This window comes from Monodelphis domestica, chromosome 1, assembly GCF_027887165.1.
Source record: "Monodelphis domestica isolate mMonDom1 chromosome 1, mMonDom1.pri, whole genome shotgun sequence".
Taxonomy (NCBI): Eukaryota; Metazoa; Chordata; class Mammalia; order Didelphimorphia; family Didelphidae; genus Monodelphis; species Monodelphis domestica.
This window is the reverse complement of record NC_077227.1, coordinates 407945381-407960876: the sequence shown is the minus strand read 5'-3', so window position 1 is coordinate 407960876 and position 15496 is coordinate 407945381. Positions and strand designations below refer to the sequence as shown.

The following is a 15496-nucleotide window of genomic DNA, read 5'->3' as shown; positions in this document are numbered from 1 at the left end:
ATGAATGACTCCAGGTTCTTATTTTCCATAGAGTTTATTAATTATCACTTGAAATAGAGAAAGCAGAAATATGGAGATTTAAGCCTAATCTGACCTTACCACTGACTACGTGGTTCTCCACATGCTTGTCACTCTCAGCCATGGTTGTCCTCCGCCATGTTTAAGGGAAGAGAGAGCCCAGGCGTGCCTCGCCCCACATCTTTATTGTTTCTCTTGACACCAAACTGTAACCTTTATTTCCGGGTCATGTTCCTAGGGGATGAGGTATGGGGAGGGGAGCGGATTCTATCAATACAATTATACTATATATTGATCCCAAAGGAGAAGAGCGGTAAGGGCTAGGCAATGGGGATTAAATGACTTGCCCAGGGTCACACAGCTGAGAAGTGTCTGAGGTCAGATTTGAACCCAGGCCTGGCTCTCCATCCACTGAGCCACTGAGCTGCTCATCAATCTATTTTGAAAAAGAAAGCAGAAACGCTGGGATTCAGAGTCAGAAGTCCTGACTACTGATACCAAATCTACAATTGAGTTGTAGTGCCTCAATTTTCTCTGTTGTCAACTAAAAAGGCTATCCTAGATAGCCTCTAGAATTCCTTCTGCGTCTTACATTCTACGTTCTAAGGCTCCATTGAGCCTTGCCCTCTTAGGTTCTTCATTCTAAGCTTTTTCCCAGCTCTGACTGAAATCGTTAGAAAGAACGGCAGCCTTGGAAATCAGGAGGAACCTTGGGTGCAAGACTTTGCTCGCGCACTTACTAACTATACTTCTTGGCTTCATGATAACAATCGAGTCACATAACTACCCCAGAGCCTCAGTTTTCCCATCTATAAAGTGGGGGTGATAGTCATCTCCGTCCTCTCAAGCTGCTATAGAGCTGTTAAAAGGAGCAACTGAGAAAACGGATATAAGCACGCTTTAAAGAGCAAGAGCCGGTTATTTTCCTTTGCTGGACCAGAGTGCAGGGAGAAAGCCTATGAACAAGATGGACTCCTACCTTGCTCTCTGTTGAACAGGAAGAGGCAAGTTCTGGCTCTGCTGAGGGCTGAAGGCTCGGCTTTGTGAATCTGTAGTAAAGTGTGTGTGTTTTTTTTTCTTTTTATAGCCTGTTTCCATGGTGCCCTGAAAAGCCCTGAGCAAACTGCAGCAGGGGAGGCCTGGACAGCTCGGGGGCCCAAGAGTATTATCAGGCTGTCCTCGGAGGCCCACTCTCCCAGGCTTAAGCCTCAAGAGGCGCTGTCTGTCTCCTGACGCCCTGAGGAAAGCAGCTCACAAAAGAGCTCAGATTCTACTCTTTCTTACACTCTGTCTCCGATCAATGACATGGGGAGGGGCAGTGGAAAGCTTCCTGGGCTTGGAGTCAGAAGGCCAAGGCTTGAATCCGGCCTCGATCAGGGGGAAATGCACTGCCCTTTTCAGAATCACAGTTTCCTCATCTATAAAATGGGTATGATAATACCCTCACAGATTGTTTGTGAGAAAAGCGCTTTTACATCGTAAAGCATTTTAGTAATGTTAGTTTTTATTGTTGATAAGATAGAATGATGATTTAGTGACAACATTGATAAGATAGAATGATGATTTAATGACAACACTCAAATGGTGTTTTAAGTTTGGCAAAGCGCTTCACAAATATCAAATTTTAACCCTTGCCTTCTATCTTAGAGTTAATACTAAGTATTGGTTCCCGAGGCAGTGGAGCATAAGGGCCAGGCAACTGGGGTTAAGGGATTAGAATTATTATTAAGTACTGGTAAGAAGAGCAGTAAGGGCTAAGCAACGAGAGTTAAGTGACTTGCCCAAGGTCACACAGATAGAAGCATCTGAGAACATATTTGAGCCCAGGACCTCCCATCTCTAGGCCTGGTTCTCTATCTACTGAGTCACCTAGTAATCCCAATATCATCTTGACCCTTATAACAACCCTATGAGGTAGATGATATTATTATCCCTATTTTACAGATGAGTAAACCGAGGCATAGGATGTCTTGCTCAAGGTTGCCCAGCTAATAAGTGTCTGAGGCTGGTTTTGAATTCACATCTTCCTGAATCCAGACCCAATGCTCTATGCACTACAAACACATAGCAGTTCAGTGGGGGAAAAACAAAACAAAACACCACCAGCTTGGGTTTGCCTTCCTGTTCTTTAGCTATGGTCTTGGGCAAATTTCTTCATTTATAAAGTGAGAGGGTGCAATGAAATGGCTTTGGAGGTCCCTTCCAGCTCTCTAAGTCCGATAATCCTATGATCTCCACGTCCCCCTTTAGCTCTGACATTCTGTGTTTGGAGATCCCTTCCAAGTCTCACCTTGTACGCTCTAACGTCCCTCTTGTGTCCGGCACTTGTTAAAAGGCAAATGGAACACTCAATCCTAATGTCCTGAGAAGGAGGGTGGGGGTGGGAAGGAATGAGAATTCCATGTGTTTCATTTGAATAATTCTTCTCCCAACCATCAGGGAGTTCCCCTGACTAGCCATGCATTCTTCCCGCGCTTTCTGCCTTCTCTGAGCCCTTTCCAAGAGAACAGCCTGGCAAGCTCTTCGGTTTTCAGTCAGCTTTCGGGGGCCCTGTCTTTTGTCTCTGGCAGGGCGACAGAGTGGACCCGGAAGGTCCAGGGAAGGAAACCATTTCTGTAGATGCTCTTTGACCAAGCCTCTCTAAAGACGGCAACTCACCTGCTCCTGGGAATTCATTACCCGTAACTTCATCTGCTTCAGGTATGTCGAGGTGAGGGGCATGTTGTAGTCGATGATGCCAGAAACCAGAGGGGAGGGAGGCTCATTCTCTGAAGGAAAAGAACAAATCAAAAGCCGGTTATAGCCTTTGCTAAGGGCTCTAGGAGCCTCTCCCTCAAAGAAGGACACCTAAGAAGGCTTTCTTCTCACTCTCTGTGGTCCAAGAGAAAACCAGCACTATTCATAGAACTCTTTTTTTATTTTTTTTATATTATATTTGACGATTTCTGTAATCGTTAATGTGGGCAGTACACTTTCCTCTCAACCATCTCTGGGGTTAGTTTTATGAAAAAAGAAACTGAGGCTCAGAGAAAGAAGTGGTTTGCTCATAGAGCATTAAAAGTGAAAGTTGGGGGGCAGCTGGGTAGCTCAGTGGATGAAAAGCCTGGCCTAGAGATGGGAGGTCCTGGGTTCAAGTCTGGTCTCAGACATTTCCCAGCTGTGTGACCCTGGGCAAGTCACTTGACACCCCCTTCCCCATTGCCTAGCCCTTATTGCTCTTCTGCCTTGGAACCAACACATAGTATTTATTCCAAGACAGAAGGTAAGGGCTTTTTTTTTTTAAGTGAAAGTTGGGGTTTTTACTTTGATCTACACTGAAGTGAGCATTTAACATTTCACTAGTCCATTCAAAAAACATTGTTTACTCTGTGGAAAGTCCAAATGCTATGAGAAAAGACACAAAGACAAATAAGTCACATTTCCAGGAGGCATTCCTGTTTACAAAAAATGACACCCTCCTCCCAAAAGCTCTTTGAGTGAAACTATGCTATTTTACAGATAAAGAGACTGAAATCCAGAGAGAAGAAATGACTTCCTCAAAGTCATACAGCTGGTAAGTAGCAGAGTCAGGATTTGAATCCTGGTCTCCTGACCTCAGGGTCCAGTTCTATTCTGTGTAAATAGCAACTGTTTTTTCAATTCAATTCAATAAATGTTTATTAAATGCTTCCTTTGTGCCAGGCACTGTGCTAAGTGGGAAACAAGAAGAGGAAAAGACAGTTCCTGCTCTCAAGGAGCTCACAGTCTAATGGGGGAGGCAACATGCAAACAATTATGTGTGAAGAAGATCTCTACCAAAAAAAAAAGGGAAAAAAGTAAAATGGGGGAAAGTACTAGAATTATGAGGTGTTGGGGAAATAAACCTATAGAGGATGGGATTTTAGTTGAGACTTACAGGAGGAACTGGAGATCAGTAGTCAGAGTGGAAGAAGAAGAGCATTCCAGGCATGGAAGAACTGCCAGAGAAAATGCCCAGTGCTGGAGTTTCTTGTTTGTGAGATATCGAGGAAGCCAGTGTCACTGGATCAAAGAGTGTGTGTCAGGGAATAGAGGGTAAGAAGACCGGAAACGTAATGGAGGGTTTTGAATACCAATCAAAACATCTTGCATTTGATCCTAGAGGAAATAGGGAGCCACCAGAGTTTATTGAGCAGAGAGGTGACACAATCAGATTTTCATTTTTAAGATAATCACTTTTGGGACTGAGTGAAGGATGGAATGGTGTGGAAGGAAGAGACTTGAGGTAGGCAGACTGACCTGCAGGCTACTGCAGTAATCCAGGTATTTGGCAATAAGGCCCTTCATCAGAATGGTAGCAGTGTCAAAGGAGAGAAGGGGGCATCTCCCAGAGATGCTGCAGGGGAGCAGACCCTGGCAACACACTGAAGGTGGGGGATGAGAGATGCGGAGGAATCCAGGGTGACTCTGAGGTTCCACGTCTTGGGGATTGGGAGCATGGTCTGAATGGGGCAGCCCATGACCTCACAAGGTGCTTAAGTCTCTCGCATGGATGGGGGTTATGATTTGTACACAAATGGACAGTAACTACGAAAAAGAAGTATAAAGCAGAATAGGTTATGATAGCGCGAGGCTTCCTGGAAGAAGGACCATTTGAGCTGGCTCTTGAAGAAGGAATGGAAACCATTTCAAGAGGTGGTGAATGGGAGAAAAGTCATTCTAAGGACTGGGAAATGGTACAAGCAAGGACACAGAGGTCAAAAACAAAAGCGAGGGGTGTGGATAGAGTCTAATTTGGCTGGTGCACAGGGTCCATGAAGGGATGTGGTCCCAGACGGATAATACAGTGGAAAGAACACTGGATTCAGATTCTGGAGGATAGAGTTCTAGATCTGGCTCTGATAGATACTATGTGATCACAGGTACCTCATTGAGCCTCAGTCTGCCTTACGTAAAATGGGAATCTTGTGAAGAAAATGTCTCAAAAGTCTTAAAAGGCTTTAGAATTGTTCGTTGCTGTTATCATAAGACTGGCAAGGTGGGAAGCTGGCAGACTGTGAATAGCCTTGAATGTAGGCCTCAAATGAAATCATGTATATTAAACATTTTGCAAACTTTAAAGTACTATTGGAATGTCAGTTTTCATTTTTATTATTCACAATCTGGCTGAGTAAGTCACTTCAGTTCAATCCAATGAAAACAACCTCACGTTGAGGCCAGAAGACATGGGTGTGTGTGACCTGGTCAAGTTACTGATCTGCAAAGTGAGAGAGGTGGACCAGTGGGCACCTCAGTGCCCTCCCAGCTCTAAATGAACAGTGCTCTGACTACTCTGAGCCTCGGTTTCCTTCCCTGCAAAATAAAAACATTATTATCTTTCCTTTCTTAACTAGGGTCATTGTGAGGATCAGATGAGATAATATCTATGAAATCCATTTACAAATTATAAACCACAGTGTACATGTCATTAATTTCTCATTATTAGGCACTAGGAATATCTAGAAGCAAACATTATTTCTATCCCCCCCCCAAAACCCTCCCCAACAGCCTGTGTATCTTCTAGACTTATTATCCTCCCATCATCAATCAGGCTAAACATTTCAGTTGTCCTTCACTCCTCCCTCTTCTCCCCACTCGATCCTGAGTCTCACTTCTTCTGTCCTACTGTCCAAAGACAGACTTGAGTGGAAGGGAGACTGGTGCCCTCGTTGGGCCACTCTCAGCGGTTGCTGCCTCCCTTATTATATGATAACTTCGAGTTTCAGTACAAAGACTGATTTGCTCCCATTAAGTCAAGAGTATTCCAGAAGAATAAAGGTCTTTTAAAGTCTGAACTAAGTAATCCAGAGTTCTATCCTGATGCTAATAGTTTCAATACTTCAGAGATCGGACATTTCTCCAATATGGACACATCCTCCACATGGCCTCCTTCTCAAATAAGTAGGAAATCTGTGAGTTGCTATGGTCCCCCCCAAAAAACGTATCCCCTAGTTAGCCTCTCCACACTTGACTACAGTGATCTTCAAACAAAAGACACACAGTCTGCCATTACACTTTCCCACCTTGAAAGCCCTGACAAAGTTCGTATTCCATTGACAGCCTTCAAGACCCCAAGGTGGTCTCAACAACAAAATGAAGCATTCCATAAAGACCTTAATGGACGCGTCCTCTGCAACTGGATGTCTTTACGGATTTAAGCTTTGGAGACTTCCCCAGACTCTTGTAATTATACTACCAGGTCACTCACTCATCTGCATAGCTGTGGATATCTTTGGGGGGGCCACAATGGAGGAAGAAATTGAGTCAGTTGGGTCTTGTCTTCCAACACTGGTCAGCTACAAAATATATTTTTACACATTCCCCATTCCCTTCTTCCTAATCCAACATTAGGGTCTTCCAACCTTTGACTCCCAATAGCCTGGCAGCTTCTGTCATGGGCATTCACAGCAGAGGAGGGACAGATGGGTTCAGATGAAGTTTTTATCTGAAGACCCGGCTCTTGCTGGCAGTTATCACTGCCCAAGCTCTTCAGGATTTTCTATGCCTGAGACTACAGGCAGCCTGGTACATAAGGTTTACTTTCCCAGGGGCAAACCCAACTCAGAGCAACAAAAACAGACACACAAGGAAACACAAGACTCCCCAAAACAGCTCTGCTCAGACATGCAGGGACCCCACATGACTAATTCTCCTTTCTCACTCAGTTCTGCCACTACCAAAAAAGGGTCAATATAGTCCAGAGGTGGTGGATCTTATTGCTATTTTTCCTGCCTAAAAACAGAATAAAGAGTGGAAGAAAGGCTGGTACCCTCCATAGGGCTATTGGCAGTAGCTGCTGCCACCCTGATTCCGTAACATCTAGATTCCATACAAAAGAGTTCCTGCTCCCACTAATCTAAAGGTCTTCCAGAACAAGTGTCAAACACCTGGAATGGAGAACCAGATAAAAATATAACTGGAAATATTTAACAAAATACATAAAAATCAAATTGAATCTAAATAAAGTTAATATGTGGTTTTCTAAGGCAATATGTGGCCTGTAAGGAATCTTTTGCATGGTTTAGTGGTCCCCATTTTTATTCTGGTTTGACCCTACAGTTCCAGAAGAACAAGGGTCTTATTAAGTCCAAAATCAGTAAATAGTCCAGAATTCACTCCTAAAGCAGACCAAAATAGGTGTATTGCACCAAAACTTTCAACGTTCTTACCAAGGGTGTCATTCATATTCCTATGGAATTATATTATATTGGATTATAGCTACGGTTAGTTCAAGAATAGTCAGGAGGAATAAAATTGAGAATGTGATAGTTGATAGTTATATTAATTGAGGATAAAGATGAGTGTACTTTTAGATAATGTTACCCAGTGGGAAAAGATTCCTTATTAGGTCCCAAGGAGCATGATCCTGAATGATCCAACAAATCCTTAGTGAAAAAGAAGAGCTTCTGGAGACGTATTTCTCTTTGCCAAATGGGATGGAAAACAACTCAAGGGCTAGATGTGTTTAAAGAACCCCACAGACAATCAATGGTGCAGAAGCTACCCTCAAACTCAGCCAAACTAAACCTACTCCATCACTTAAAATCAAAAAGTATTAATGAATCAATGAAAACTCTGACCATAACACTTTCCTGTATTTTCCCAGGGCCAGGCACTAAGTGGTGATTTTTAAAGCAGTTTTAAGGGGGGAGGAGAAAGCTTAGAGATGCTCTCTAAGAGTTCCTGATAGTTCTGATATTCTAGGGTTTTATATTTATTTTAAGACTCCAAGGACCTGTAGCTTCATGGATGTAGAGACCTTCCTTCACTGGCATAGATCACCACTTCTTCCAGATATCTGGAGATGATTTTCATGAATTTCTAGGGCCAAAAAAAAATTCATGACCTGTTTGCCAACCTTCTGGTGACAAGTCTGTAACATCATCATCGTCATCAATAAAATAATAATAGTTAACATTTATAGAGTTGCTCTGTACTAAACGATTTATAATTAATATCTCATTTGTTCCTCACAACAACTCTGGGATGTAGGTGCTATAATCACCCCCATTCATAGATGAGAAAATTGAGGCCAACAGATCTTAAGGGACTTGCCCAGCTAACATGTGCCTGAGGCTGTATTTGAACTGAGATTCTTCCTGACTCCAGGCCCAGTCCTTTTATCTACTGTACCATGTGACTGTCCCAACTAGCACAGATTAACAAAAAAGCAGCCATTCCATCCACCTATATGATAGTTAACAAAATATTATAAATGAAAGAACAACAATAGTATGTTGCCAAGTCCAAGGATCATTTCTATCTGAATTCCATTGAAAATGTAAGAAGAGGGGAAGCTAGATGGCTTAGTGGATTGTGAGCCAGAAGGTGGGAAGTCCTGGGTTCAGATCTAGACTCAGACACTTCCTAGTTGTGTGACCCTGGGCAAGTCATCTAACCTCAATTACGTAGCCTTTACTGTTCTTCTGCCTTGGAACCAATACTTAGTATGGATTCTAAGACGGAAGGTAAGGGTTTAAAAAAGAAAATGGCTGAAAAAAGAAAAGAAAAAAGTTAAAACAAGATAATAATATACAGTGGTTGAAAGAGGCAACATAAGGGAGAGAGAACCAGCCTCAATGCCTGGAAGATCTGGGTTCAAGTTCTGCCTCCCATACAGGCTGGCTCTGTGGTTCTATATTAAGTCATTTAACCTCCCTTAATTTAAGTCATTGCCCCAAAAACAGAGTTACCCAGCAGGAATGCCCGTAGCAGAAGGCATTGCCTCATGAATAGTTTCTCATATTAATGAAGTAGCTGAGCGATGTGATGGAAAGAACACTGTGTCTAGAGTCAGGAAGACCTGAGTTCAAATTTAGCCTCAATACTGGATAAGCCTAGACAAGTCACTTAAGCTCTACTTGCCTCAACTATCAATAAAAATAGCCCCTACCTAGGGTTGTGGTGAGGATATACATATGAATATATATTAAAATATATATTAAAAAATACATACACACATATATAGTAGGCAAACATGTTAAGTGACTTGCCCAGGGTCACATAGTTAGTAGATGTCTAATGTTGAATTCGAATTCATAAACATGAGTTTTCTTGAGCCCAGACCAGACACTATCCACTTTGATACCCAGCTGCCCCAAATGACATAAGATATTTATTTAAAGTACTTAGCACAGTGCCTGGCATATAGTAAGCACTTTATAAATGCTTATTCCTTCCCTCTCAATGGCATCACAATCATTTCCTGGAATGTATAAAGTATTTTAAGTTTTACAAATAACCTATATTATCTCATTGGCTTCTCACAACGGCCCTGTTAGGTGGGTATTACATTAGTTATTAGTCCCATTTTTTTGTTTGAGGAAAGTGAGGCACAGAGATTAAATGACTTGCCTAATGGCACACAGCTAGTAGTGAGTTGTGCTAGTCCAAGGACAAGAAACACACAGATTGTGTCTCATTAGGGCAGCCCTTGAGAGCCCAGGGAGCAACTCCATACCACAAGTAATGAGGGAAGGATCCATAATAGCTTAAGGAGAAAGAGTCCTGAGGCCAGAGGCCCCGAGAGGCTTCAGTGCTCACCTCACCTCCTGGTCTCTCATTGACCTAAATGCCCAAGCGGTCCCAGGAGCAAGGACTATGGAGCTGGGGACCCTGGAATTTCTCACCCTGACTTCCTGTTTCCTTGTAGATACTGTTTGTGCTACTCACAGAGTAGAGCATCAGGATTCAGGGGACCCTGGACTGCCCATGGTTAGAAATAGGCAAGGAAAAGATAGACCCTCCCCTTCCCTTATACCTTATCCCCCAGGCCCTCACTTCCCAAATGACCTCTCACCTTTCTTGCCCAGTGCTGAATCAGCTTTTGGTTCCTATTGGTCAGAAGATGAGCAAGGGCAGTCTAGCCCTCCCGGGGAAACTTCCCTAGCCTCTCCTAGGGCAATGGATGAGGGTCAAGGGAGAGAAGACCAGTCTCTAATGTTCAGAGTGGCCATGAAAAGTGCAATGGTCAGGGTGTTGCTGTTTGGTCAGGGTAGCTGGGACCTGTGGAAGATGCATTTTTTCTCTTCTTGCCCTACCTGTACTTCCAAGAACTCAAATCTGGTTGATGGCCCCATGACATTTTGTCAGCAAGTGGGGGGGGGGTGGAATTAAAGAGGAGAGAGAGGAGGAGGAAGAGCAGGAGAAGAAAGAAAGAGAAGGAGGAGGAGAAGGGGAAGAGGAAGGAGCAGGAAGAAGAGGAGGAAGAGGAAGAGAAGAAGGAGAATGAGGTGGAGGAGGAGGAGAAAGAGAAGGAGGAGAAGAGGAAGGGAAAGGGGAAGGGGAAGAGGAAGAGGAAGGAGAAGGAGGAGGATGGGAAGAGGGAGGAGGAGGAGGAAGAGAAGGAGGAGAAGAGGAAGGGAGGGAAAGGGGAAGGGGATGGGGAAGAGGAAGGGAAAGGGGAAGAGGAAGGGACCTTCCCAAGTGGGCCTTAGTTTTCTCATCTAAAAATGGGAGGGGGGAGTTTAGACTAGATGGCTGAGGTCCATTCTAGTTCTATAATCTTATGAACCTAAATCTGATCCTTTTTCTACAAGACAGACAGATTCAGAGTTGAAAACAATGATCTTGTCTTCACTCCAGAATAACTTTCCTTAGCTCTTTCAAACTAATGTCCCTGTGGCATTGCCTCCAGTCTATTTACCATCCTGGTCCCTCAGAATCTTTCCAAGTTGAGCTCTCACTTGTCAATGTCCTTCTTCAAATGTGATTCTCCAACCTTGGGGAGAGGTGGGATAGGGGGATTTGGTTGTTGACTACTAAATTGTAAATACCTCTAATGTTATGCCTTACTTTGGGTCTAGTATAGTTGGCTGATTCTCTTCCCCCCCCCCCCCCCCACTAGATCTATGGTCTTATTGGTAGGGAACTTTCAGTGAAGAAACCCTTTCTACCCACAGAGATCAACACTTACTCTGCAACAGTCTTAGAAGTTGCCTGGGGGATGGGGTGGGGGTGGGAAGCTAGGCAGCACAGTAAACAGAGTACCAGGCCAGAAGTCAGAAGGTCCTGGGTTCAAATCTGACCGCACACTTCTTAGCTGTGTGACCCTGGCCAAGTCATTTAATCCCAATTGCCTAGCCTTTACTCATCTTCTGTTTTAGAATTAATACTTAGATGGAAGGTAAGGGTTTATTTTTTTAAAAAGTCACCTGGAAGTACTCAGAGGTTAAATGACTTGCTTAGGGTCACAAAAACAACATGTCAGACAGGACTTGAACCCATGTCTTATTGACTTCAAAGCAAGCTTGATATTTACTATGATGTGCCCCAAAAAGTACAACATCCATTTCCTACCCATAAATTAATGACCTGGAGTCAGTACACCTAGACTCAGATTATGGCTTTTCCACTTATTAGATATGTGATCTTGGGCAATATATTTTGCTGACCTGGGCCCAAGTTCACTAGTTTGGCTAATAGGGATAGTAGGTACTTCCTGAACGGCCTCTGAGGACAGAAGTAAGGAAAGGCTCGGTAAGCCAGAGTTGGTATTATTGCCGGGCTTTACAATTTCGTAGGCTCAGAGCTCTCCACCTTGCCTGTGTCAGCCACAAAGGGAGAAGGGGCTCTCCTTTCTACTTTTCATTTCCACACTGAATAAGCCAGCAAAAAAAAGCCTTCCTAGTGTGAGAAACCTTAGAGTTGGGATCCATTCTTTTGGTCCTTTCTCATTTATTAGGGTGTTGGCTTTGACAGGGAAAGCTCTGTTACCTGAGATAAAGAAATGAAGTTTATTCAAAGGGTGAGGACATGATGGGCACAATGGAGAATTAATCTACCCTTTCTCCTGACAGGAGCATACTGGACTGAGGTTTCTCTGCTGAGCCCACAAGGTTTATTTATATTCCAGGGATTTCTCAGCTCCAGCTTCCTCCTCTTTCCTCTTCTCCCTCCCTTCATGCAGAAGGTGGGGGGAGAGGAGGTGGGGGAAATGAGCCACTCACTGCATGATACCCCCTCCTTCCTCTCCAGAAAGATCATTTGGAGAGGGAGTCAGCAGCCCCAGGAGACCTCTGGAGCCTTAATTGGGGAGTGGGAGGGTGAGGACATCATCATGCTGACAATCTCCAGAGCCCTGGAGAGGTGGGAGGGGGGGAGGGGGATGGGGCATCCTCCCTATGCCACCTCCTGCTAGGAAGCCTGGCTGCTAGAGGGGAAATTGGAATGGAAGGGAGCTGGTAAAGGGCAGGAGAGAGTAGCTGGTACAGACCCTGCCTTAAGGATCCCTGCTGCCCAAGTAGGAGGGAAAGAGTGGCTTCCCTTAGAATCCCTACCAGAGCAAAGCCTCCTAGCTGACGCCAACCTCTGTGAAGCCCCTTTCCTCCCCCGGAACAGGCTCTGTGTCTGACACAGCCAGTTGCTGTGGAAATGATTAGGATGTGAAACAGAGGGTGACGACTCCAGGCAGGAGTGGGAGAAGATGCCCTTGGGACTAAGACCCTGTTTTTGAAAAGACAACCTAGAAAAATAAGACTATCTCACCTAGAAGTTTCTGAAGGAAGACATCGGGGTGTGGTCAAAGGAGCATGGGACCAATATGAGCCCCAGTTCTAGTGATTACAGCCCCCTATACACACATGTGCACACACTCACACACAGACACTCACTAGCTGGTGACTTCTCTGGGTTTCAAGTTTCTCCATCTGTCAAATGAAGGGGTTGGACAAATAATAATAATAATAGCTCCCATGCATTTTCAGATTTTCAAAGTGCTTTGCCTACTTGATCTCAGTTGATCCTAACAACAACCCAAGAGTTATATTGTCCCACATATTACAGATGAAGAAACTGAAGCTTGGAGAGGTTGTTTTGCCCAAAATCAGCTAGTAAAAGAAATGGAAAGGATCTCTCAGGTTCCTTCCAGCTGTGACATCCTCTTCCCTTTTTAGGAGGCAGTACAGTTTAGTAGAAAGAGCTCTGGTCTTTAATTTAGGAGATGACCTGGGTTTGAGTCACTTAGTATGTGACAATGAGTAAAGCACTTAACCTCCTTTTAGGCTTGGTTCCTCTATCTGTCAAAGTGGTATGATGCTACTTGAACTGTTTCCAGCAGCTGTTGTGAGCAAAGCACTTTGGAAATCTTAAAGTACTATAAGAATACAAGGGATCATTACAATCATTATTATACATATTCTTTTTTTTTTAAGCCCTTAACTTCCATCATAGAATCAATACTGTGTATTGGCTCCAAGACAAAAGAATAGTAAAGGATAGGCAATGTGGGGTTAAGTGACTTGCCCAAGGTCACACAGCTAGGAAGTGGCTGAGGTCACATTTGAACCCAGGACCTCCTGTCTCTAGTCTTAGTTTGCAATTCAATAAGCCACTTAGTTGCCCCTTATTGTACATATTCTAAGGTCCCTCTTCTGGCTCTGACATTCTATGTTCTAAACTTCCTTCTCACGATGATATTCTAAGGTCTCCTCTTACAGCACCAAAATTCTATCATCCTATGCCCCAGCTACCAAGAAAATGCATGACCAAGATGTGTGTACAGACAAAATGGGGGTAGGCAGAAAGTCAGCCCCATGGCATTGTGCCAACCAGTGCCAATGCTTGGAGATGGCTAGGTGTATTTCCTTTCACAACTCGAGGGTCCCAGTGAGCACAAGCCAGTGGATCCTGGATCCGAACGTGGGGGGTTTCAAAGCTTCCCAGGAGATATCAGCTCCTTTTACAAGAGATTTATTCCAGTACCTCATATGGCAGGAGCTGGTGGATGTGCCTGATGGGGAGGTAATAGTCTAACTGCTCTCAGGGGAAGGGGAGTCATTGGATGTTGGTGAATGGGATGTGTCAGAGGTTCCTAATGTGCTGTTTTCTGGACCAACCAAAATGAAACGAAACCCCCACAGGTCTCCTTCATACACTGTTTCCTTTGCCATTCACTTTGGTGTAAGATTTTTATCTACAATGGTGACAATATCCTTTGTGTCATTTACAGTAGAATCCACTTAATCAACACCTAAACAAATGGGCTGTCCTTCATTCAGAGTCCTCGCCTAGACTTCAAACAGGGGCAAAATTGCCCCTGACTCTAGCAACCTTCCCTGGGCTGGGTGCCAGTGAACAGATTTGGCACAGAGCACTTGGGGGAAGCTAAATCCTAGATGAATGGCCCACCTGGGCTCCATTCTCAGGGCAACTTCCTACAAGCACTGGCTAAATTTATTGGCCCATTTCACTGTGCCAAAGCCACCTGCAAGCAGATGTGCCCCCAAGATTTAATGGGGGCCTCTGGGGAGGCTCAGGGTTGGAAATGGGGCTCAGGGACTGCTGTGGCTCACTCAGCAAAAACAGGTTAGAATTTGTGAACCTGAATGATGGGAGGGACTCTACTTACCTTCCTGCCACTAGAAGTAGCCTTGAGTCATCCATTTGCTTTTTTACAACAATAAATATTTATTTACTTACAGTTTAAAGGTATACCTCCAGGTCATCTCTAGTCTACAGAAATCCTACGGATACCTTAAAAGTCTAGCTCAAATGCCTCCAAGAAGCCTTCCCTGGAAGTTCATCAAATAATTCACCAGTTCATAGTCTCAGATCTGGAAAGAAATCTTCTTTTTTTTTTCTTTTTTAAACCCTTACCTTCTACCTTAGAATCAATACTGAGCATGGCTTCCAAGGTAGAAGAGTAGTAAAGACTAGGCAATTGGGGTTAAGTGACTTGCCCAGGGTCACACAGCTAGGAAGAGTCCAAGGCCACATTTGAACCCAGGACGTTCCATCTCCAGGCCTGGTTCTCAATCCACTGAGCCACCCAGTTGCCCCTGGAAGGGAATCTTAATGATCACTGAGCCCAACTCTTATTTTACATGAGGGAAGTGAGGATCATAGAGGTCGTAGGGTCACAAAATCACAAATTCAAGCTTAAAAGAGACCTCTGGAGTCATCTAGTCTAACCACTATACCCACATTTTAAAAGGGAGCAAACTGTGCCTCAGAGTTAGTTAAGTGACTTGAGAGCATATTTGTAAAGTGCTTAGCACAGTGCCTGGCACAAAGTAGGCACCACAGAAATAAATGCTCGTTCTCTTCCCTTCTCCTTGCCCAAGGTCACATAGGGAATAAATGGCGTGGCTGGGATTGGAAACAAGTTTTCTAGGTGCAATTCCAGTGGGTTTTTCCCACTCCACCGCACCACCCGGAATCTCTTCCTCCTTGAGTCTCTAAAAGACCTTTCTCTGTACTACTCTTATAGTTAAGCCAACCAGGATATGTTAAGCATCTACCATATATGCCAGCCCTGGAGATACAAAGAAAGTCCCTGTATACGTCTTATACACCTCTCCTACCTTATTCTCATATTATGATTATCTCTGTGTGTGGCTTATTTTCCACTGGAAATAGTAAGTTCCATGAGGGTAAGTACTGTATCTAATTTAATCTGAATGTCCCCCCCATACTGCTCTGTTCCCAGAAGGCAATTAATAAATGTTAGTTGAGTTGAATTAAGCACCTACTCTATTCCAAG

General features: G+C 44.0%; 1 protein-coding gene across 1 annotated transcript in view; it reads right to left on the bottom strand.

Annotated features, from left to right (window-relative positions):
• The window catches only part of NOL4L (nucleolar protein 4 like), a 223512-nt gene that overhangs the window by 131801 nt on the left and 76215 nt on the right, over positions 1 to 15496 (bottom strand). The window contains exon 4 of the mRNA XM_001362708.4: positions 2677 to 2786. Coding sequence (XP_001362745.2) covers positions 2677 to 2786 — 110 coding nt within the window. The remainder of the gene's footprint in view (positions 1 to 2676; positions 2787 to 15496) is intronic.